At 38.9% G+C, this 25,837-nt stretch overlaps 2 protein-coding genes across 12 annotated transcripts in view; one reads left to right on the top strand and one right to left on the bottom strand.

The window, feature by feature from the left end:
- The window catches only part of Plekhh2 (pleckstrin homology domain containing, family H (with MyTH4 domain) member 2), a 102,243-nt gene that overhangs the window by 66,768 nt on the left and 9,638 nt on the right, over nucleotides 1-25,837 (bottom strand). For all 11 annotated transcript variants that reach the window (XR_262069.2, XM_005390928.2, XM_005390933.2 and 8 more), the window contains exon 3: nucleotides 6,319-6,381. Coding sequence is in view for 10 of the 11 variants with exons in the window: in XM_005390928.2 (XP_005390985.1) it covers nucleotides 6,319-6,381 (63 nt within the window). In the remaining variant the exon portion in view is untranslated. The remainder of the gene's footprint in view (nucleotides 1-6,318; nucleotides 6,382-25,837) is intronic.
- C1galt1c1l (C1GALT1-specific chaperone 1 like) lies at nucleotides 7,194-8,448 on the top strand. Its single transcript, XM_005390923.2, has one exon. It carries the CDS (start codon nucleotides 7,274-7,276, stop codon nucleotides 8,219-8,221), a length of 948 nt encoding a protein of 315 aa, XP_005390980.1. The 5' UTR covers nucleotides 7,194-7,273; the 3' UTR covers nucleotides 8,222-8,448.

Genomic DNA, 25,837 nt, shown 5'->3' with positions numbered 1-25,837 from the left:
TCCAGCATGCAATGTACCACGTTTTTAGGCTACTTTTCTCCTTTACTTCTGGGTAAGTCTCCGCTTGCATCCACTGTGCACACTTCTTAGCCATTTCCTCCAAAACATCTTAATCCTCAAGTCCCTGCATTGTTGGGCACTAAATGGTTTACATAGTAGACTTTAGATGCTCAGATCCTGCAGATGCCAAAGAAAAGACTGACCCTCAGTGGACTTTTAGGAGGCAACTTTTGAGTCCTTAGAATGTCTTGACTGATAAGACTACTTTTTGTATACCTGATGCCATCAGAAAATGTGCATGCTAGTGAATGTCTGTCTTTGTTCACACGGACCCCTGGTCCACACTGACAGTCCTACATGACTGATACCCATTGAAAATCCTGGACACCAAAGCTCAGATAACCTTCTGCATTTGGCAATGCTTCATATCATACATCACCGAGGAGAGGATTAAGTGCATCCTTGTGCAACTCTACTTCAAAAGAGCAAATGGAAACATGTACCTGGGTTCTTCTGGACCTTTTTCTTTTGTTGATTTTAATCTGTATCTCTTCACTGTAATAAACCATAACCACGGACCAGGTTCTCTGGGTCCTATGACTCTTTCTAACAAATCAGTGCATTTGAGAGTAGTTCCGGGACCCTCAACACAGTTTCCAGTACTGTTTCCCATTAACCTGTGCATCCTGGAAAAGCAAGAGCTGCAAGCATTACTTCCATGTGATTGTATATGTTGCTATTTGCTTCTTCCCATCACTCACCTCGTCCCTCTCTCTTCCACTGTAAGTAATAAGGATGCAACTGTACTTTCTTTCTTGTGTAGTACTGGGGGGGTCAAACTGAGTGTCTCACACATACCAGGCAAGCACGGAGCTTTACCCCAAGTCCTTGTGACTATATATTTTAAATAGAGACAGTATCTAGTTCTATGAGTCATCAAAGGAGAAAAGGGAAGGGAAGGGAAGGAGAGTGTAGAACACACAGGGGGACAAATAATATCAGCTATGAATAGAGGTAAAGAGAGATGCCAGTAGGACAGACCGAGGCAGGAAAAGAAGGACAAGGAGACAGAAAGACAAACAGAGGCAGAGTGTGGGGCTCAGTAGGGATACACACGTATGACTCACATCCGTTACAGAAAGCCAGGGGTTTGATACAGAATGACAGAAAATGACATCAGCATTTTCCCTAGAATTTCAGTAACCTTTATGATTTTATCATTGCTGCCTGGTATAGTGTCAGTGGGGCTAGCACTACTTGCTGCTATCAGCTAAAGAATATTCACACAGCCACAGCACAGATCCTCACCATTGCTAGTAGTACTTCTACCACTCCCCTCACTTACTGAGGGCTAACTGCATTGCCAAGCACCTTACTTAAATTAGCGTCTCTCTTCATAATAGCTAACACTTACACAGCACTTCTACACGCCAGGAAATATTCCAAATACTTTACTCAGAGCTACTATTCACCTTCCACAAAGTCCTATGACATAGGCATTAGATTATAGCACATTTTACAGATAGAAAGATGAGGCCCAAATCAAATAGGCAATGAGAGGGAAGCAGATATTGAACTAAGCGGGTTGGCTCCAGCTCTACCAATATTAGCTCTTTTTGTAAGTGACAAAATTGAGGCTCAAACTAAGAAACTTCTTCAGTTAAATAAGTTGTAGACTTGGGGTTTAAACCCAGTAAAAAAAAAAAAATTAAGACAGAGAAACATAAAGTCATTGTTATTTTCCTTAGTACAGACATTACGTTGCCAACCCTTGTCCCCATATCCTTCCTCATTCCTCTCCCTCAAAGAAATAGAGAAAGAAAAAGCTATTCACTTCAAACACCAGCCTTTAATTTCATGTGTTTAGAACACCAACGTAGGCAAATGGCAGTAATTGTACTCTAGGCGCTCTGGAGAAGAGCGGGGTTAGAATTAATCTTGGAATCTGCCTTGTCCAGTTTTATGGGGAGCAACCAGAACTATCTTGGATTAGCTTCCCCGGCTATGTCTAACATTCACTTTCTCCCATTTTACTCAATGGGGCATTTTGCAGTAAAAACAAAACAAAACAAAAAACTTGTTTATTTTTCTAGGCAGGGATCACTGTTACATATCAGAAGCTAAGTTCTCCTCAAGATAGCTTTGAATTGTGGAAATGGTATGTTTTGTGCACATGTATCTGTTAAACCAATGAAGAAAATTTATCCTGGGATTCTCCTCAATATTAACATGGTCAGAATGGCTAAAATTAAACAGAACAATGTCAAGTGTTGCTAAGTAGAAGTGGAACAAAACTGGAATTCACATATACTGCCAGGATATTTGTCAGCTTCCTCATCACTGAGACACAATACCCAATACTCACAACTTACAGAAGAAAGGTTTAATCTGGCCCATGGATTCAGGAGATTTAATATGTGGTCAGCATGCTCCATGGCAGAGACATCATGGTGGAAGGGCATGGCGCAGCAAAGCTGCTTAGTTAATGGTGGCCAGGAAGCACAGTAGGAGAAAGGTGTCAGAGAAGAAGAGGAAGGTACTATATACAGTACCCAAGGTCATACCACTATGTTCCACCTGGACACACTGCACAGTGTTTTCTACTACTTTGCTAGGCATTTCCTAATCCAATGAAGTTGACATATCAGGATTAAAAGTCACACTCCACCCCTTGTCAGCCCATAGGAATACAGTCTGGTACACCCTCTCTGGGAAACTATTGGCCAACATTTAGTAAACATTTGCCAACCTCAGGGGCTGGGGATTTAGCTCAGTGGCACAGTGCCTGCCTGGTAAGCGCAAGGTCGTGAGTTCGATTCCTGGTACTGGAAAAAAAGGAAAAAACAAAAATAGAACATTTGCCAACCTCTGAACCAGCAATTCTGCTCCTAGGTGCATACCCAAGAAAAATAAGAACACATATCCACCAAAATGTAAATATATTCACTTAGCTTTGTTCATAAGAGACCCAAACTGAACATGAGCCATATAAATGGATAAAAACTGAGGTATTGTCACAATGAAATACTCGTCAGCAATAAAAAAAATGCTGATACTCACACATCAGTATAGATGAATTTCCTAGATATAATGTTGAACAAAAGAAGCCAATACACCAAAGAGTATGTTCACCAAGAACAGCCAAACTAATCTATGATGACAGATGTGAGAATACTTGTTACCTTCAGTCGAACAAAGGTGCTAACTGAGAGGAAGCATGAGAGAATCTTTGGGAGCAATAAAATGTTCTATTTCTTGATTTAGAGGAAAATGTACACGTATGTATACTCAAGTTTAGTACATTTGATGGCTATGTACGTTGTATCTTGATTTAGAAAAGTAATAACTACAAATAAATTGCAGTAAATCAAAATTTTTTTCAGAAATAAAAAGAAATGCACTAGCAAGACATGAAAAGTCATGGAGGGATCTTAATGTATATTATTAAGTGAGAAAAAAAGCACTATGAACAGACTATTTACTGTATGAATCTAACTATATAACACTCTGGGAAAGGCTTCTGCCCATGGACATAGTAAGAAGATCAGTGGTTCCTAGACAGTTAGGAGCAGGAAAAGATGATCAGGTTGAACATGAAAGCATTTTAGGACAGTGAGGCTGTTCTGTATGTTAACACAGTGGTAGGTAAGTATCATTATACATTTGTCAAAACCTATAGGTCATAAAAGCATTGAGGGTGAACCCTAACGTTACCCAAGGACTTTAGTGGTAACAATGTGTTGATTCTGGTTCATCAGTTGTAACAAATATATCACCTTGGTATAGGCTGGTGGCAGTGGTGCAAGGGAGATTGCATGTATGGGAGGGGAGAGGGCACATGAACTGAGTAATTTCTGCTCAGTTTTGCTATATGTAAAACTACCCTAAAATAAAGTGTATCTATTGAAAAACAATTACCTTCCTAAAGATATAATTGATCAAAACAAGACCATCAATGTCTATTAATATACACATTGTAAAAAGCTAATTAGACATTTTATCCCTTCTAATAGGAGTGTATAGTAATACCCAAGAAACCATCTAGGAGGAGCACAAAAAACAGTAAGAAACAAGGAAAAGAAAAAAGTTCGTGTGATAACACCATAGGAATGCAATCAGCAAAATCCAGAATGTAGAAAACTCGAAAGGACAAATTAACCCAATTTTTTCAACAAATAAATTGAAAAAAAAAACAAAGTTAAAAAGGAGGAATGGAAGAAAGGGTAAGTGACCCAATAATTAAAGACTTTAACAATCAAATGAAATGTGTCAACCTACTTTAGATCCTAATTTGAACAAACCAACTATTAAAAACAAGAAAAGTAAAACAAAAAAAAAAGCCAGGCATGATGGTACATGACTATAATCTCAGGATTTGTGAGGATCACCATGAGTTTGAGGACAGCCTAGACTACCTAGTGAGCTCCAGGCCAGCCTAAACCACATAGCAAGACCCTGTCTCAAAAAACCAAATAAACAAATAGGAAAAATGGTACATAAATAAAAGAATTAAAAACAGGTACTTAAGCAGATACATGCAGATGCCTGTTCACAGCAGTACTAATCACAATAGCCAAAATGTGGAAGCAACTCAAATGTCCACGGGTAGATGAAGGGATAACCAAATTGTGATTTACATGCTACGACATGAATGAACCTCAAAAATGCGAGAAACAAAAGGTTACATATTATATGAATCCATCAATAAGAGATACCCAGAATAGTAAATCCAAAGAAACAGAAAAGAGACTGGTGGTTGTCAAGGCGTGGCTTGGGAAGGGTGGGGAAATGGGACACACTTAATGGGCACAGGGTTTCCTTCTCAGATGACGGAGGTACTCTGGAATTAGAGATGGTGGTTGTACAGCATGTGAACTGTTCACTTTAGGTAATTTGATGTTATGCGAATTTCACCTCAACTAAAAGCTAAAAAAGAAGGAATTCTGAAGGGTTTGGGGAAATCTGAATATGTACTGACTAGATCTTTGATATATGAAGAATTACTGGTGATTTTTTGGTATGCTGATGGTACTTTGAATATGTTTTTTAAGAGTCCTTTCAGATTAGTTGCTGAAATTTCACTCATGGGTGAAATTATATGATGTCTGGGATTTGCTTCAAAGTAATCCAGCTGGCGGTGTAGCTGAGGGGAAAGTGGGTGGAGCTACAGACAAACCGTGAGTTAGCTAACTGTTGAAGATGGGGGTTCATTATGCAATATTCCCCGCTCATATATGTGGCTGCACAATAGAGTTTTAAAATGTCAAGTACAATTAAGAAAATCTAGGATTAGGTTAGATTGTGCTCATTTAGAAATTTGTCAGGTCTCTCAATCTACTGTGTGAAATTAGTCTTCCAGGTAAAAACAAGATTCAGTAGCAGGCAGGTTTAAAAAGAAAAAACATGACAAACTTAGAGGGGGTAGAAACAATTTAATAATCACTTCTTAGAAGAAAGAATTTTGTGGGGCTGGGGATTTAGCTCAGAGGCAAAGCGCCTGCCTGGCAAGCACAAGGTTGTGAGTTCAGTTCCCGGTACCAGAGAAAAACCAAAAAAAAAAAAAAAAAACAAAAACAGAGTTTTATGTTTTAAGCCTTTGGAAATTCTTTATTCAACTGTATATGACAGAGATCTTTTCACAACATGAGAAGCCATGGATTTAAGCTCGTTAGATACACTTTAATGCTGACTATGCAGTTCAAACCAATCATTTTACTACTGGCAAGGCCCAGAAAGGTTAAGTGACTTATCAAAACATCACCCCCTGCCAAAAAAAAGTAGTACAAAAAAGCTAGAAAGTATGAAAAATATAGGGAAAAATTATTCCAAAATTTGGGGGTGCCTCCTGTTACCCTTAAAAAAACCCTTAGGTTTGACTTTCCTTCTTCACAAATATTAACATATGAAGTACACAGTTCTGTATATGGTTTTCCTAATTTAATTTGAAGCATTTTAACATATTAATATATACCTTGTTGGTAACAATTATTTTTAATGGAGTTGTAAAAATGGTATTGATATAGTTCATTTATTTCTCTGTATCATGGCATTCATACTATCTCCCATTATTATAAATAAATCTGTTATAAATATATTAATATATAAAATTTCACTATGGTTAGGATAGAAAATTAAAGCCATTTTTTCCTTTTGAAACTGTGTTAGTGGGCAAAATAGAGTCTCTGTTCTAAAGATAAAACTCAAGAATAGTTAAAATGATAGAATGTAGAGAAGGTCTCACAACAATCCTCCTGTTTTAGCAAAACAATCTTTATATGGGTAGAGGCAGAAAAAAATTTAACTAAAATTATACGCTACCTGTTGAAAAGCTTTTCCTGCTTGACGTTCAGCATCAATAACTTGTCTCTCAAGTTGCTGCATCTGTAAGGTGAAGGAAAATATAAAAAGTACAAAAATTGATATTTCGCTCTGGAAAATACTTCAAATCTCCCAATGTTATCAATTTTTAAATAATGTGATTCACTGGAAATGAGTTACATACAATTAACACATTAAAGGCTCTATGCATATTTAAAAACTGATGAAGCAAGCTGGGGGCGTGGTGGTGCACACCTGTAATCCCAGCCTTCAGGAGGTTGAGGCAGGAGAACAACCCGAGTTTGAGGCCAGCCTGGGCTAAACAGTGATTTCCCAGCTAGCCTGGCCTGCGTAGTGAGACCACGTCTCAAAAACCAAACAAAAATCACCACGGCTTGGGGAAGTGATTATTTTCATAAACTCCACAGATGAAACGTTTCGGTCATCTAGGGATTTTTACATTCAGATAGAGAGCTGGAAAGAGTAATAGAAGAGACTCTCTAAACACACATACACTTACAGACACACAAATACCAAAGTGAGTACTAGAAGTAAAAATGTTAAAGCCGTTAGAGGACCCACTGCTAACATAAAGAACGTGTACCAAATGTTGAATGCACAAGCCAAGAAGTAAAACTCAGTTTCCATTTCATTATTGTCAGTGAAGTATGGCCAGTTTTACAGCCATCTGTGCCTGGATCCGTGCTCACTTTCTCTCCGCGGGCTGGTAGTCCGCCGCCCGGAGCTTCTACAACACCTCCAGCCCCTAGTAGGCGCTGGCCAAACGGGAGGACCGACGCCCGGCCGGGCCCAGCCCCTTTTCAACACCACCGAGAAGCGGCCTCCTGCAGCTAGAGTGGCCCAGCGCCCGGGGCGGGCGGGCGTTCTACACCCCGGGGCCACAGAGACGGCCCCAGGTTTCCCTAGATCCGCTCACAGCGCCCTGGCCTGAGAAATGGTTTCCGCTCCTCGGGCATCATTTCTTATGGGTATGTTGATTGGGAGCATTTCCTGGGCTTTGGTAACTAATCTTACCCAAATCCACATTCGACTCGGGGGTCAGACTCGAGACCACAAACACCGTCCCCTTAGGCCACCTAACGGAAAAGAGGTCTTCAGGCTCTCACAAGTGACACGCGCGGAACTCAGCAGAAGTGTACGCGTTGTTTGCATCATCCTCAGAGGACCCGAAGACGACAGCTACTGGACTACGCTGAGGGAGACTTGGCCCAAACACTGCGACCAGGCAGAGCCCTACGGGGCGAAGAGCGATCGTTTGTCCAATGCAGGAAGAGATGACAGGTGGGAACACATGAGGGACACTTACAAAGACGTCTTTGAGAAGTACGGGGACAGCTTCAAGTGGTACTTCCTGGCACTTCCCACCACGTTCGCGGTCATTGAAAATTTGAAGTACTTCCTGCTGACCAAGGATGCAGCGCAGCCTTTCTATCTGGGCCACACCGCTACCTCTGGAGACCTCGAGTACGTGACCGTGGAAGGCGGAATTGTCTTAAGTGTAGAGTCGCTGAGGAGGTTCCACGGGCTTCTCAATCAGTACGACGTGTGTGCGAATCGAAGCGTGATTTGGAATTTATCCTTCGATAAGCGGCTGGCAATCTGCCTGAGATACGCCGGTGTTTTTGCAGAACACGCGGAGGATTACGAAGGGAGAGATGTATTTAATACAAAACCAATTGTAGATCTTATTCAAGAGGCGATGCGTAATAACCCTCAGCAAGTGGTAAAAGGCTGCTGTTCTGATATCGCTATTACTTTTAATGGACTGACTCCCCAAAAGATGGAAGTAATGATGTATGGCGTCTACCGGCTCAGGGCATTTGGACATTATTTCAATGACACACTGGTGTTCTTGCCTCCAAATGGTTCAGAAAATGACTGAAGGATGGCAAATACCAGGACGGTGCTGTTCAAGGACACCTGAAATGTGACTAGTCCAAATTAACATGTGATGTGAATGCGAAATGCACACTTCATTCAATAACACCTCATTATTAGAAGCCTGGATAGTATGAAAGTGTAAAACATCTGGAGTCTGGAGTAATTTTTTATGCTGACTCCACATTGAAATATTTTGGATATGTTGCATTAAATTACCATTAAAGTTAATTTCATCTGTTTCTTTTTCATTTGATTCATATGTCCATTAGCAAAGGTTAAATTACATAGGTAGCTCTCACAGTATATTTCTATTGGACAATAAAGATTTAGAACATCTGTTGTTTTTACCTCTAACAATTTAACTGTAAATATGACAGTACTTTTTAAAAGGCAGTTTATTGTGGGGATCTAGATTCTGGAAGAAGTTTTAAATAGTCCTAGCCTGGCTTGAGCAACTCAGACCCTGTTTCAAAATTAAAAAAAAAAAAAAATTATAAAGGACCTGAGAATGTAGCTCAGTGCAAAGGCTCTGTGTTCAATCTCTAGTACCAAAAGAGAGAGGGAGAAAAAAAGGTAGAGAGCGAGAGAGGGGGAGAGAAAGAGAGAGAGACAGAGACAGAGACAGAGAGAGAGAGAGAGAGAAATATGTATTTCTTAAGCATTCTCTGGACCTTGTATCATTAATTTTTGTAAAATACTTCAAGTGTTTAATAAACAATATTGCTTAAAAGCATTTTAAGTTATTGTGTACACTGGGCACTATGAAGAAGCAATTGGACAAGCATTGTATCTCTTGGATGTCTCTAGGATATTCCTTAAACCAAAAAGCCTATTATCGTCCGAGCAGATGCATTCTATGGCCACATTCTTCCACTACTGTCAACATGCTGACAATTGTCACCTTCACGCTGTTAACTACATTCTATTTTCAGAAGAATTTTGTTGTTCTGGAGCCTAAAACAACTTTTGGGTTGGGATTGCCAGGATAAACAGAAAAATCCACAAAATTTTGTTAGTGAAAAAAAAGCAGGTTTTTTTTAAAGGAAAAAAAAAAACAACTGCAAGTCTCTTGTCTGATTTCACCTTCTGAATATTTGGTTTCTAACCCGGGCATGGTGGTGCACACCTGTAATCCCAGCACTCAGGAGGCTGAGGCAGGAGGATCACTTCAAGTTCAAGGCCAGCCTGAACTGCATAGTGAGGCCCTGTCTCAAAAAGACAAAAAAAAATTTGGTTTCTAATATAACAAGAAGGGTAGAAGTCTGTTTGATTTACTGTTATATACCCAACAACATATCTTTATACATAGTAGGTATTCCATACATTCTAAATTATTAATAAATGACAAAGCTCCATCATCTGTAAATCACCATGTATATATGGATAGTACCATTATTTTTACCACTGCCAAATAACTTTATTTCTAATCCTTTGGCACTAACTTTTTTCTTTTTTACTATTTTCCCAATGACACTGTAAACTGCTTGGAAGAATCATGTGTGAGACCATATCTTGCACATACCAGTCACTCAATAAAATTCTAAAAGTTGCCAGCTTTAATAGCCCAGATCTGTAATCTCAGCTACTCATGAAGTTGATTGCAAGTTCAAGGCCAGCCTAGGCAACCTAGTGAAACCCAGTCTCAAAATAAAATTTTGAAGAAGAGCCAAGGAATGTAGTTCAGCAGCATAGTCCATAAAGATCCTGGGTTTGAGCCTCGGAACCATTTAAGGAAAAAAAGAAAAATTCTAAAAGCTCAGTACTGATCAGTGACCTTGCTACAAAAATCATTATTTCTATCAGTTAAAAAAGCATTACACACAAATATACACAGCATTTCTACAAACAGTACCTTGATAAACAAGGATAAATTTGTTGCCAGGCATTAAAATTATACACTTGTGCCTCTGACAGCAAAGAGTTGTTATGGCTTAGATTTCAGGTGTTCCCCCAAAGCCTCAAGTGGACGTGGGGTCTGGTCAGAAAAGGTAGATTACTGGAGATACAATATTGAAGGGTGTAACTCCTTCCCTGGCTCTTTCCCTTCTCTCTCTGCTTCCTGCCATCACCGTGACATGAGCAGCTTCTCTGCCAGACCTTGCACCATGCCATTTCTGCCTTGCAGCCACCGGATCAGAGACTGTAACTGAGAGACAAAGTAAACCTCCCTTAAGTTGTGTCAGCTATAATGTCCCAATGATGAGAATGTGACTAAGACTGATTTTGGTACCAGTGAGGTGGGCTGTTGCTGTGATCATCTGACCATGAGGTTCAGAAGCCCCTGGAGGTGTTTTGAGAAAGAGTCTGGAAAGGTTTGGGGATGCCACTGAGAAAAGCTTCATGGGAGATTCTGGTCAGACCACAGAATACCAGAACGCTCGTAATGCAGACAGTAAAGACCAGGCTCAAGAGGTTTCATCTGGAAAAGTACCCCACTGGCTGCTGGACTCAAGGTCATGTGTTGTGTTCTGGCAGAAAATTTGTGTATAAACTGCCTGTGTCTTGAGGAGACTACGGGAGGCTGAGATTAAGGCGGTGGACAAATTAATCTGACAAACAAAATTTTAAGTCTACCACATCAGGATGTGGCGTAGAAAATTCTGGCTGCTTTCAGACAGGTTTATAGTGAGAATCAGAGCAAAAAGTCCATTTAAAAAGTTTTCAGTTTTGCCAGAAAGGAAACACCTGTAAAGTTGAAGAAAAGAGCATGGCTGCTTGAAAGATTAGCATTACAAGAAGCCAGGAACTCTGCATCATTTACGATAGCAAAGATACATTGAGGACATCTCACAAATCCCCAAGACTCCAGCCTTCAAGGGCTCAGGGGTGCAAAAGGCTTTCATTTGAAAAGAGTCCCAGGGCACCCCGCTCAAGAAGGGCTGTCTAGGGCATTGATCCCCAGGGATTCATTTCATAGTGTTTAGCCATTCAGGCACTCAGAGGCTGCTGCAGCTATGATCCAAGGGGGCCTAGCTACTGCTCAAACTGACAGCAGACCTCAGTATCATCCACCTGGTGCTGGTTTTATGGGCACATAGAATGCAAGAGTTACGGTTAGTGAGGCTTCCACTCAGATTTTAGAGGCTTCCACCCAGATTTCAGAAGGCCTGGGAGGCTAGGCAGTGTGCCCCTGAGCGGTCAGTGTATGGAACAGTTAGAATGAAGACAAAAGTGCAGTAGAGACCCCAGGAAGTTGGAGAAGCCAGGAACTTGACATGTCTCAAAAAAGCCATAGGTGGTGAGCAAAGCCACTCCAAGACAGCCCTTGAGGGCCATAATCAGCAATGCCATATGAGCAAGGCCACACAATCCCTTTGAAGTTCACATCTTGCCACAACTTGCCCCAGATTCTAGACAAAAACTACAGGATTTAATGTTTGCTCTACTAGGTTTTGGTCTTGCTTTGTTCTATTTCTTTCTGTCCTCCACTTCTACCTTCTGGAATGGGAATGTTTAGGGCCACTGTATATTAGAATTGTTTAACTTTCTTTTTTGATTTTTTAAAAAAGGGACTCATGGCTAAGAGTTTGCCTTGAGTCTCACAGGTGATTTTAGACTTGGACTTTTTAGCAATAATGGAACTCTTGAAAATTTGGTGACTCTCAGAGATGGACTAAATGCATTTTTCATAAAGAGATGTGCATGAGTCTTTTGGGGCCAGGGGCAAAATGTTACAGTTTAGATCTAGGGTGGCCCCCCAAAACCTCAAATGTTTGAAAGATGTTGGTGATGAGTTCATAGCTGAGTTGCTATTAGAAGGTGAGATCTGCCTGGCAGAGATGGGAGTCTGAGGCACGGCCTGGAAGGGTGTATTTCTCACCCTCCCAGTTCCTCCCTGCTTCCTGGTCACTATGATGTAAGCAGCTTTTCTCTGCTAGACCCTTTCATCATCTCATTTCTGTCTTGGAGGCAGGTAACCAGAGAATGTAACTGTGAGACAAAATAAACTTCTTTAAGTTTGTGCCTCAGCAATGAGAACGTAACTTAAGAGAGGAATTAAATAAAACCACTGATTCAAAAAGTCACTTTTGCTTTTTTTTAATTAAGAAAAGGGCATTGTCCTTAATACAGGCAAAAGTGGAAAGAGCACTGCACTTGGAGTCAAGAAGACCTAAATTAAGACCCAGATTCCACTACTCATTAGGAGTGTGATAATGGGTAAGTTACTTAAGTTCTCTGGCTCTCCACTGCTTGTCTGGAATATGAAATCTGGAATTGTCTGGAATATTTGTTTTACAGTATTTATGTGATGACTGAGTAGGAAAGCACCAGCATGGTATCTAACACGTAACAGATGTTCAAGTGATATTATGCAGAAAAATTTAATGCAACATATTTCTACCATTTGCATGTATTACTTTATGAATAACTTTAACTTGGGAAAATTTAGTTTAAAATGAACACAAATTCACGTGATCTAAGTTTTAGTTCTTTCTCTACTGCTCACCAACAGTTCACCACTGGTTTCTAAGACTTTTATATATAAAATGAGAAGAATATAAACTTTGCTCTAACTACCTTATATCACATTGTAAGGCCAAAATTGTGGTTTTTTTTTTTTGGTTTTTCTCCGGTACCGGGATCTGAACTCACGACCTTGCGCTTGCCAGGCAGGCGCTTTTGCCGCTGAGCTAAATCCCCAGCCCCAAAATTGTTAAAAACACATAAAAGTAATGTAAAAATTTACTGGTATTTCATGAGTTAAAAACAGTGGTAATATTTATAATATTATAATTTTCATGATAAAAATGGGCCACTGAGTTGGAGGGGTACTTGTGGTAGAACATTTACACAGCATGAACAAAGCTCTGGGTTTGACTCCCACCACAGGGGAAAAAAAAGTCACATCTAAAAATGAGGCTTTCTAGATATATAAATAATGGCACATCCATGGAAGTAGAAACCATACAGTCATTACAAATGTGCACAGATGGGTGAAACATACTTGGGATTTGCTTTAATATAACACAGGAAAGGAGAAGTGGATCAGCATACAGATATAAGAGGATTAGTCCTGAGCTGATAACCATTAAAGCTGGATAACGCACGGTTGTGAGCTCATTAAAATATTCTGTTTACTTCTATTTGTTTGAAAATCTCTCCAATAAAAAATTTAAGTACATATGAAAAGACAGAAATAACATATTTAAATGCAAATTCAAATTATATATAGAATGATAACCTATGCAAAAGATATTTGGTGGGAAAAGATCATAAAGCACTAATGAATGTTTTAGTGTGATTTTTATTGCAAAAATGTATGGATGTCTGCTTTCATGGGATGACAGGCACCAAGGAACTGTCTATATCCAGGTGATAGGATTATGGGTAAAGTAGTTTATATTTTTTATGAGAAGGAACTAGGGGAAGTTTGAGGTCACTGAAAAAAGAAAGGATAATGGAGGGAAAAGATAAAGGTATTAGAAGCTTATATGAGAAATCATCAATTGTCGATCAAAGTTAATTCTGCTTATTCAGGACAACTAGAAAATTAAGAGGCAGATTCTCCAATATCTTGTAGAATTAGGGTATACACAAACATACAAAGAAAAAAGGACTCAAATGCTGAAGTAGCATCTAATTAGATGACAAATGGGATGATGCCAGTGATAAGAGGTCACCTGGGAACAGCTGCAGCGGGGTGAAGCAAGGGCATACAACGAAATACAACGGTCTGAGTGAACTAAAGTAACCAGAAGAGCAAGTTAAAGCCAACAGAAATGAGAAAGTTAGTGAAGATTAGAGGAAAGATCAATGAAATTTAGAAGTCAAAAATTAATAAAGCCAAAATCTTGTTCTCTGAAGAGATCATTACTGTTCATAAATCTCTAACCAGACTGACAAAGCAAAGAAAGTTCAGATTATCAACATCAAGAATATTGATACAGACCCCACAGACTATCCTCAAATCCACAAAATAGAGATGAATCTAACAAAATATGTGCAGCGTTTGTATGCTAAAGGATATTGATAAGGAAAATGAAAGAAGTCCTAAACAAATGGAAACTTTCAATCAGAAGACTCAATATTAAGATGACAGTTCTCCAAAATTTGAACTATAAATTCCATTCAAAAGGCTAGCAGCCTCTATTTTTTTGACACACATTAGGAAGTAGATTCTAAAATTTATATAGAAATAGCCAAAGCAATTTAAAAAGCAAAAAAAAAAATTGTTTTGTCTTTTTGAGACAGGGTCTCACTATGCAGTTCACTCTGACCTTGAGCTCACTTTGTACTCCTGGCTGGTCTCGAACTTGCAATGATCCTCCTGCCTCAGCCTCCTGAGTGCTAGGATTACAGGAATGTGTCACCACACCTGGCTTTAAAAAGCAAAATTTAAAGACATAATATTTGATGTTAAGTTGTTTCACATAGCAATAGTAATCAAGACAGTACTGTGTAAAAGCATACCTAATAGATTAATGGAACAAAACAGAGAGCTCAGAAGTATATTTTAAAATATATCATCAATATACCAGGGCACAGTAACATATGCCTTTAGTCCTGGCTACTTGGAAAAGGGAGGCTGGAGAACCATTTGTACCCAAGAATTTGTAGACCTAGCCAACAAACCTGCAGTCTGGGCAACATAATGAAACCAATCACAATTTTTTTCTTTTGGCAAACAATTTTTTTTTCAGAACTTGGGATCAAAGTAGAACCTTGCACATGCTAGGGAAGTACTCTACTACTGAGTCACATCTCTACCCGTTTTTTGCATTTATATTGGTTTACATTACCTTCAGTGCCAGATCATATAGCCATTGATATTCTCTAGTTGTTTTGGTTGCCAGGACCTCATTTTCTAAACTTCTTAGCAGAAACTCCTGTGAATAATATTTTCTGACTTCTTTCTTGTTAAGAATCATGCTGTTAGCTATACAACTAATACCTGAGAGTCAGTTCAGCTGGATATAAAACCTTTCGATTACATGTTCATTCCTTGGCCTACTAAACATATTTTCCATTTTCTTCTGGCACAAAACATTGCTATCAGTGTAACAATGGGATGCTGTTTTCCTTATGATATAAAAAAACATGGTTTGGTTTTGCCTGGATAACTAAAGGATATTTTCTCGTTCTTTTACACTCAGTATTTTCACTAAAATTTGCTTTGAAAAGAATCATTGTAGGTTAGTGCTCACTTACATTTCTATGGATTTGCCTAGTTTGGATATTTCTTACAAATAGAATCACATAACGTGATCTTTCATGTAGCATAATGTTTTCAAGTATCTACCTGTATCGTCACTTCATGTTATTTCTTAATGCTTCAGTGATATTCCACAATATCTCTATAGAAATTGTTTATCTATCCATCAGTACATCTGTTTTTGCCTTGTTTCCACCTTTAAACTATTAAAATTAACAATGCTACAAGTGCTAATAGACAAGTTTTTGTGATGACATATATATTCCATATATATTCAGCTCTCCTAGGTATATATCTAGGGGTATAATAGTTGGGTCATATGATAACTCTGTATTTAATCCCGTGTGTTGTTTGCGTGTGTGTGTACACATGCATGGGCATGTGTGCACACTGGGGATTGCTCTCCCACTAAGCTATATCCTCAGCCTATTTTTAAAAAATTTTTATTTTGAGACAGGTCTCACTACCTTACTCAGGCAGAACTTGAATTTGCAATCCTCCTGCCTAAGCTTCAGGGGTTGAGATTATCCAAATATGTGTACCACCATGACCAGCTATATTATTAACTTTTTGAAGAACTGACAAATTGTTTCCACAATGGTGGTACCATTTTACATTCTCATCAGCAATATATGAGGGCTCAAATTTGTCCATATCATCATCAATGCTCGTTATTGCCATCTCTTTAACTACAGTCAGCCTAACAGGTATAAAAAGATACCCATGTAATGAAAAGGAGAAAGACAGCCTTTTCAGCAAGTGGTACTGGGACGAAGAGACATCCACATGAAATAAATAAACCTTAACCATTGCTTTCTGTCACCCTCAGAAACTATCCTCCTCCACAGGGGAAAAAAATCTTCATAACTTGGAGTTACAAAAGATTTTTTAGAAAAGACTCTGTTATGGTTGATACATTGTGTCAACTTGAGACATCTAGAAACTTAGTAATTCAGCAGTTCTGCATCCTGGGGTGAAAAGGACATGCCCTTATGACTCTAGGATGTTGTTCATTGTGTCAACTTGAGAAGTTTAAAAGGTTAACTATGTGACTCAGCAGGGAGCCAGGGTCCTTACTTTGTATCCATCCTGAGCCTGTGCAAGAGGAGGGCAGTGAGATTATGTGAGGCTACATGCCCCCTGGGTGGGGGTATCCTGCTTATATTATAAGGGAGGAAAAGAGGCTTGTTCTCTCTGTTTTGCTCTTGCTGCTTTTGATGGTTTTTTTTTTTTTTTTCTTTTTGGACTGGGACTTGAACTCAGGACCTTGTGCTTGCCAGGCAGGCACTTGTGCCTTTTGCTGTCTTCTGCTTCCTTGAAGTGTTGCCCCTGTGCCCTGCCACCCTGCCTTGGAGCCAGCTGATATAGCCTGAAATCTCTACAAACTGCACAAGTAAACCTTTCCTTCCTTAATTTGGGGCATTGGGTATTTTGTCCCAGCAAGGAGAGAAAAGTAACCAAGACAGACCCTAAAATTATGAAAAGAGGAAGTGAGACAGGCTTCATGAAAATGTTAGATGCTTTTCAAAGAACACTATTAGGAAAATGAAAAGACAAGCCACAGACTGGAGGAGATATGTTCAAACATATGTGAGAAAGGACTTCTACCCAAAATATATAAAGATTTTTTACAAGCCAATACTAAGAACACAAATTCATTTTAAAAATGGACAGCACACGGTGGGCATGGCGGCACACTCCTGTAATCCTAGCACTTGGGAGTCTGAGGCAGGAGGATCACTGTGAGTTCAAGGCCAGAGTGGGCTACATAGAAAGACTTTCTCTCAAAAAACAAAACAAACAAAATTTATGCAGTAGATTTTTGTCTGTCTTTTTAAAAAAAATTCTACGCAGGCAAGGAATTGAAAAAGTCTAATTCTTTGATCAGGTGTGGTACCACATGCCTGTAATCCCAGCAATGGGGAAGTGAAGCAGGACAAGTTTGAGGCCAACCTGGCCTACACAGTTAACTTGAGAACAGCCTGAACTGCACGGTGAGACTCTGTCTCAAAAAAAAAGGCCAAATTCTTTAAGAACCAGTGGAAGAATTTAAATTTCCACTAGAAATCATTACGTCCACTAGACATAATGATATCTAAATCTCACAACAAAAGAATCCTTGCGAAGTAGAAAATGTCCTACTGTGGACATCTGAGGTCAAAAGAACCCTTGCAAGACAGCAAATATTCTGCTCTGGACATCTGAGGTCAAAACGAAGACAGAACTAATTTTCCTGTAAGCCTCTTGAGGTAGATTAGAAAAAAGCATATACTGAAGAGGGAAAGACAGAACAGAAATCAAAGTCAGTGATTTATGCCTTTTTTTTTTTTTAAGCATTTTTAAAATCCTGGGTCTTTCTGGATGGTTTTGCTTTTTATTAGATATGCACAGCTTGGGTAATCAGTGTTCTGGTTTTATATTTAAATTACAAATAATCTTTTTTCTTCGGTAATATGTATGTCTTAGTTACTTTTTCATCACTGGGACAAATTACCCAACACCTACAAGCTAAAGGACAAAAGATTTAGTTTAGCTCACAGTTTGTAGAGGTTTCAGTCCATAGTCAGTTGGCTCCAAGGTCGGGCAGCATGGCAGAGGAAAGACAGTCCACTGGCAGAGCAGACAGGAAGCAGAGAAGCAGCGAAGCACAAGCCTCCCTTTCCCTTTCATCCCATCCAAAATACAAGCCTTTTGGGTGATACCACGCATACCTAGGATAGGTCTTCCAATTAGCCACATCCAGAACAATGCTAACCAATCAGTGGTCTGATCACACACCCGTAATCCATATTTACATACTCTACATCCAGCCACCTCCAGAAAGCCCCACCTATGAGTATATGAGGCTTTGTGGGGGACATCTAGACACAAGCTAAGGAAATTTATTTCTTTCCTTTTTTCAACTCAAAGCTGAGGTGTTTTGTTTACCCCAGAGTTTCATCACCATGGCAATATGTATTTCCTTTAAGACACTGCAAACAAATATACTAAGAGTGCGCCCTTCAAATGGTACTAGCTATTGAGAGACTGCTAAACAAGGTAATAACCACATTTGTAAATACAGTGTTTACAGGAAGAAAATTTCTGAGTCATAGCTCAGAAAAAGCCTGCTGAATTTATGTTGTAAGCATTACCTAACACATTGTAAAGATGAGAAGACAATAAAAATAACTTCATACTTCACACCCTCACGGTAATAAAACCCTCAACTAAGAAATCTTCCTCTCCTGTCCTTTTCTCCCTCCCTCACATCTCATTATTATCACCATGTACCATTCAGAGAGCACTTACATTATCGATCTGAATAGAGAAATGCTTTCAGATAATCGCTAACCCACATATCTATAACTCATACTCAAAGGGGGGAAGGAGCTGTAAAGTGCTTTTGTAACAGTAATGCTGAAAGTGAGGACTGACTCTTTTGTTTTATTTTGACATGGCATGTCCTGAAATATTGATTCAATATAGCAGATAAATGAACAAATAATAAAGATAAAATGTATAAAAGATATAGATAGACTACTATAGAATAAATATGGGTGGTACATCAAAAGTGCTTGATATTACTATTTATTGGAAAAACATAGATTAGAATTACAGTGAAATACCATTACATATCTACACAATAACTAAAACTAAAAAGAATGAAAATGCCAAATGCTAGTAAGGCTGCAGAACAAGTAGAATTCTCAAACATTGCTGGCAAGAATCCAAAATAATAGAGTCTCTTTAGAGAGAGTTTAACAAGTTCTTACAAAGTTAAACATATACTCAGCATAGATTCAGAACTCTACTTCTGAGTGTTAACCTAAGAGAAATAAAGATGTATATTCACACAAATCCCTATGTGGGAGTGTTTGCAGCAGTTTTATTCATAATTGCCCAAACGGTAAATAACCCATAATGTCCATCAACTACTAAATTGATAAACAAATTATGGATAAACATCCATACAACAAACCACTACTCTACAGATTTGCTTTGTTTTAAGGTTTTAAAATATCAATTTAGGCCAAGCATGGAGGCGTATCCCTGTAATCACAGCACTCAGGAGGGTGACACAGGAGGACTGCCACAAGTTCAAGGCCAGCCTGGGCTACATAGTGAGTTCAAGACCAGCCTGAACTACATAGCAAGACCCTGTCAAAAAAAGTCAATTTAAATCACTAAAATCCATTCCAGATTAAATATATGATGAAGTATTAATGACACAGTGGTGGGTTAATCTTAGGAGAAAGAATTTTCTTGAGGTTGAAACTAATTTTTTTCATAAAAATGCATCAAATACTATTACTCAAGTCTGCTGCTATTTTGTTGCAAAGCCATGACGGACCACAGGGTGTTGAGGGGTGAATTCTCCAAGATGAAAAATCTCCTTCAGTTGTATTACTTATCCTACCCGAGATGTGCTTCTACCAAGCATTCCAACCCGTCCCCACATTACCACATGCTTTCAATGCAGGTAGTTTTGTGGTCATGTGGAAAAAACCACTAGTTCTCTCTGTAGGACAGGATGGCACAGCTTGTCTTTCTAGTTGTGGTTTTGCTCCACCACATGCTCTCACCAGGGTGTCTTGCCTCCCCACAGGCCCAAAGCAACACAGCAAGCCAATGACGCATGGGAACCTCCAGAACTGGGAGTCAAAATTCACCTTTTCTTGTTACAGGCTGATTCTCTCATTGTTACAGTGATGAAAGCTGACTAACATAACTTGCACTTAAAAGAAGAGAAATTCAATTGGTAGCTTCCAAAATCACCAAGGAGCAAAAAAGGATGAGAAGAGGGGTACACAAATAAAATGATGAATAGTGCATGTTCTGCCTAATATGCGGAATCTAAACAAGATGACATGAGAAGGAACCTAATATTAGATAAGAGATAGAAAATAAAGGAATAAGTTATCTCATCTGCCAAAGTTTTATGAGTAATTAGTCAGTAACTATAAATAGGGCTGGGGATGTGGCTCAGTGGTAGAGCTCTTACCTTGTATGCACAAGATACTAGGTTTGATTCCCAGCATCACAAAAAAATTACAGAGTAATTCACCAAAAGTTAAAATATTCTTGATCCTGAGTGCACCTAATATAAATATTTAAGAGTAAAATATATAAAAAATTATGCATAAAACATATAAAGCAAAAAGTTTGATTCTTGTTGATGTCGTACGGAGGGCCACCTGGGTGACTCTCCTTGAAGGAGGAGCAGTTGTCGCCATTTTGGCTGAGCCTGACCCTATTTCCAGGTATTGATGTATGCAGAGCTGGCCAGGACTTTTCCTCATCCCGCCAATTAGCTTTAAGCAATGCATATCATTCCAGCCAAGGTGCTCATGGTAAGACAGCAGGCAGTGTTTCCCCGGACGCCCAATGTTCCCTTGTGTGAGCCAGGAGAAGGCGGGATGAAGAGCCAACGCTCCATGCTGTCCACTGGGATCTGTACTCCAGATAGAGGCTATGACTTCCTGGGGCTTCAGAGATTACACATCAGAGCTGAAGCACTGATACTATCTCAGTTATCATGCAGATTACTCTTCCTGCAGATCCTTCTCTCTGCATATGGCAGAGGTGATTTTGGGCCTCCTACCTAGCCCAGCTCATGGCACTCACCTACTTCCTGCCATTCTCACAGTCACTCATCCTCAAGGGACTCCTTTCTTTATGAATTACTCAAACCCAGGTTCTGCCCTGGGTCGAGGCCTTTGTTGTGGTTGGCCATCATCGTGGCTGGACTTAGGACCCCTCGGCTCCCCATAACTACAAATATGCCTTAGTGTCTTTATTCTCAACATGGACTGCACTGGAAGTCCGAGATTGGAATTAACTTGCTAGAATTGCAACGTTTCCATGGGATTACAAATAACAACTTCCCGGGCTGCAATGAAGATCAGGAAGGGCTCTCTATAACACAGTCTGAAAACCATATTCCTCTTTCTGTTTTCCCTTTAGATCCCATGAAAGGCTCTATTCCTCAACATTTTTCGAATTTTTATTATAATAAATAATATCTCCAATAACTCCAAAAGTGACATGTAAATTAGCTTGTAAGGGTCATTGTTAGTATGAACAATTTCTATTACATACTGTGCAACCTTAGGTGAGACAACAGAATAACTAGGGAGCAATGTAATTTAAATAGGTTCACTCTGGTATTGCGCTGGACTATTGTGCAAAAGCCTGTGCTCTGCATCCCAGAGTATGGTCTCCTTATTCCTAGATCATTCCTGGCTGCCTCAGGGAATTATACTAAGAAAGGAAGCCAGGCGGCAGCAGATCCCAGATGGCCGTGCTGCCTCAGGTAAAGGCAGCATTTGGTTAAGTGGGCCACACTCAGGCCAGAGCAAAAATGCTTCACATTTTTCTTCTTTTCCTTTTCACTGAAAATCTAACTCAAAAGAAATAACATTTCACTTTGACTTAAAGGGAAGTATTCACATTTTCCTCCCTGACTCAGAAAACTAGCTAGTAATATTGTGAAGTGGGAAAACTTAAATCTCAGCTTCCCTGAAGAGTTTATATTTGGCATACTAAAGATATTTCCAACACCATTCCTTAAATTCCTCTGAAGACCTCTCCCACTTACAGCAGCACTTGCCCAAGACTTCAATAAGGCCTTTTTCTTCAGAAGCTTCAATATTCTAAGTTACTTGGAAATTGTGATGGAAAAAAAAAAAGTAGGGGCAACAATGATTTATCTTTACAATCTCATGTATTCTACCTCCATCTTCAAAACATACGACACATATATTATTGAAATCCATCTGTAATTATAAAAATACTCTGAAATATTTCATTTTTTTTCCTTCCATATGTTTCCTGTCAGTCTGTAATTACACGTCATCTCCTCATACACTTAACCAGTGCGCCCATTCAGAAAGATAATGTGGAGCATGTGCAAGGCCCTAAGTTCAATCTGTACCACTGAAGACAAAGAAAAGGAAAGAAAAAGGTAATAATGAGTCAGTCCTATGTGCCTGGTACTCTGTTAGCTGTATCAGCAATCTGAAAGAATTAAGACTTAAGAGCAGTTCTGCTATTTGTTAACTGTGTAATAATTTGATACTGGACATATAAATCACTTACCCTTAGCTTTAATGGTAACTAGATTGGAGATGACAGTAACTACTGCATAGGGTTGCTATGGGGTTTAAATTAGCTAACAGCTGTAGTAAAACTTGGGAACCATGTTTGGGACTTAGGGTTAGTTGCCTATAGCCAGTGGCAGTAAAACAGAACTGGGAACCAGAATTATTAGAGGGAAGAGGGGGCTGGGGATACAGCTCAGCGGCACAAGTGGCCGCCTGGCAAGCACAAGGTCCTAAGTTTGATTCCTGGTACCAAAAAAAAAAGAGTGGGAAAAGAGGGCAGAGAAGTTGGCCAGAATCACTGGCTCAGAGCTGAAGAATTAAATGAGTATTCTCTCAAGAATCTCCAGCCTTGGGGCTACACCCATGTCAGGGGAAGAACTTTAAGAAGCCCTGAAGCACACACTGGTCCTAACACAAAAACAAAGGTTGCAGATGAGATCAGACTGATCTCAGGAATGCAACACTTGACTGGTTCTTAGAAACAGTGCAGTACGGTTTGCTTGGAAAAACATTTAATAAACAATATATTATATAAATTGTTATTACTACATATATATGTATATACACACACACACTAATGCACATGCAGAGGTGGACTTACATATCTATTATGGCTGAATAAAAGTCAGAATCAATAAATAGGCAGATATATCAGAGAAAGCAAAGAGTTTAATAATGAAACTAGGTTATAAAGGCTATATAGGATGACAGCTAATCAATTATGCATTAAAGATTGTTATGGTTGATACACTGTATCAATTTGAGGAGTCTAGAAGCTTAACTGAGTAACTCAGCAGTTCTGCATCCTGGGATGAAAAGGACATGTCCTTAAGGCTCTAGGATGTTGTTTATTATGTCAATGTGAGAAGTTTAAAAGTTCAACTAAAAGTGATTTAACAGGGGGCCAGGGTCCTTACCTTGTGAACATCCGCAGCTTATGGAAGAGGAGGGCACGGAGATGGTGTGGGTGTGGGCTCAGCCCATATACAATAAAAGGAGGGAAAGAGGCTTGCTCCACTCTCCTTTTTGCTCTCGCTGCTTTTGCTGTCTTCTGCCACCTTGAAGTGTTGCCCCTGTGCCAAGCCACCCTGCCTTGGAGCCAGCTGATTACGGACTGAAACCTCCACAAACTGTGAGCTAGATAAACCTTTCCTTCCTTAATTTTGGGCATTAGGTATTTTGTCTCAGCAACAAGAGAAAAGTAACTAAGACAGAAATGGAATGCCTGGGTTCAAATCTTGGCTCTACCACTTTATAGTATGCACTCAGGCAGCAGAAATAACTTTTCTGTTTCTAAATCTCACCCTAAATATGGGTAATATTACCTCATAAGGTTGTTGGAAAAGCCAGGTGTGGTGGTGCACACCCGTCATCACAGCACTCAGGCAGGAGGATTGCCACAAGTTTGAGGCCAGCCTGGGCTACATGGTGAGTTCAAGGCCAGCCTGAACTACATAGCAAAACCCTGTCTCTAAAAAACAAGCAAGCAAAAAAAAAAAAAAAAAAAAAAAACAACAAGCAAGCAAGAAAACAGACTGTTGAAAGAATTAATAAGTTTAGATAGATAGATAGATATCTCACTCGGATCATTTTCTAGCACATAATTAGCATCAGTTTCCTAATCTATAAAATGGGGTCAACAAAACTTATTATTTTACAAGTTGTTAGGCATATTAAATAAATGATATCTGTAAAGTGTTTAACATGTAACAAATTAATAAATATTAGGTATCTTTATTAAAACACAGGTGGATACCAAAAGGAATTTTCAAACCTGAGAAAAATATTTTATAATGAAATATAACAGAAAATATTGTGAAAATCTTTACTCGTACTTTGGAGCTGAGCATATTTAAGGAAACCATGAGTAACCTGGCGTACTTACCCACTTTCCACTATGTAAAATGCCTCTGAATAATTCCATCTCTTAGAACTGTCAAAGGATTTGAGTTACAGACAAAAAATACAGACAAAAAGAAAGAAAAGGCAAGAAAAAAGAAACTACAACTAAAATAGCAATATTCCTCTTGATATCACTTTGAAAGAAAACAGTAAATTAGATGGCTTATCGATTGAAAACTGTTAAAAGTTACTTAAAATTTTACTTGCAAAGAAAACAACCCTTTTATAATTTTAAAAAATTGACACACATAAAGAAATGTGCTGTAGCATGTTTTCTAAAGATCAGGGAAAATGTGGTCATAAGATTTAAAGGTCAACAAACTGGAACCCAAATCAGTATCACTTCTACTTAATCCATAAGAAAACTAAGAGCATACAGAAGTCAGGGAAAACAAGAAAATTCTGAGAAGAAGGCTGCACTCAACCGTGTCAACCAGTGAGAGGCTAAGGCGGTCACTGGAAAGTGTCCAGGACGCTCAGCAACAAGGGCAGACTTGATGGATCCAGGCGGTCACTGTCTGAGGGGGTGGGGCTGCAGAAAATACTAGATAGATCACGATGCAATGTGGAAATGATTTTCACAGAGAAAAGAGCAAAAGACAAAGATGAGTCGTAACTGTGAGGATAAGCTTCCCCGACTTGAAAATATTCAAATTGGGAATTTTTTTCAAGTTATAATTTTTATTACAATATCAATAAATACAGTATAGTGCATGGGGAGTTTAGTCCACAAGGCCAAAAGGAAAAGGATAACCTTAGTCTTTCCATATGAAAGATGTTAAAGTACAAACATTTACGATGATGAAAATGAAGATTTAAATGGAATAATGTCTTCACTAGATTTTATTAAAATACTTCTAAGAGATTCTTGGCTAACAATGAAAGGAAGACTTAACCTTTTTTGGAGATGCGATATGTGTGCCAGTCTCCATTCCGAAAGGATTATACAGACTACAGCTTAGGAAACCACCTGCAAATTCTCCTCATCAGTTCTGAATGACCATAAATATCATTCATCCACCTATCCAGACACTACTGTCTAGAAATACAATGTGAGTCCCATGTGTCACCTAAAATTTTCTAGCACACATATTAAAAACTAAAAAAAAGTGTAAAATTAATTTGAATATTGCCCACCTAATCCCACATCGAAGGATGTTTGTCCACTTCTAACCCAACATCCAAAGTATGCATTATCAACATAATCAACATAGAATTTATTGCTCAAATGTCTTTCTTTCACACTAAATCTTTGAAATCCCATGTGGATTTTACATTTGCTACACATTCAATTTGTATTTTTTTTTTATTTTAAAGAATAAAAGAAGGATAACATAATAATAGGGGGGACTTAGCAAATTACAGACAAAATGGTAGGAAATTATCAATGGTTATCGTTTTACATATTATTGTCTACAAAATAGTTTCTCAGGAAAACAAATAGACAAATAATAGTGAGTTACAGACAAAAGAGGTA

The sequence above is a fragment of the Chinchilla lanigera genome, unplaced genomic scaffold, assembly GCF_000276665.1.
Source record: "Chinchilla lanigera isolate Chin_1 unplaced genomic scaffold, ChiLan1.0 scaffold00040, whole genome shotgun sequence".
Taxonomy (NCBI): Eukaryota; Metazoa; Chordata; class Mammalia; order Rodentia; family Chinchillidae; genus Chinchilla; species Chinchilla lanigera.
This window is presented reverse-complemented; position numbering and strand designations above follow the sequence as displayed.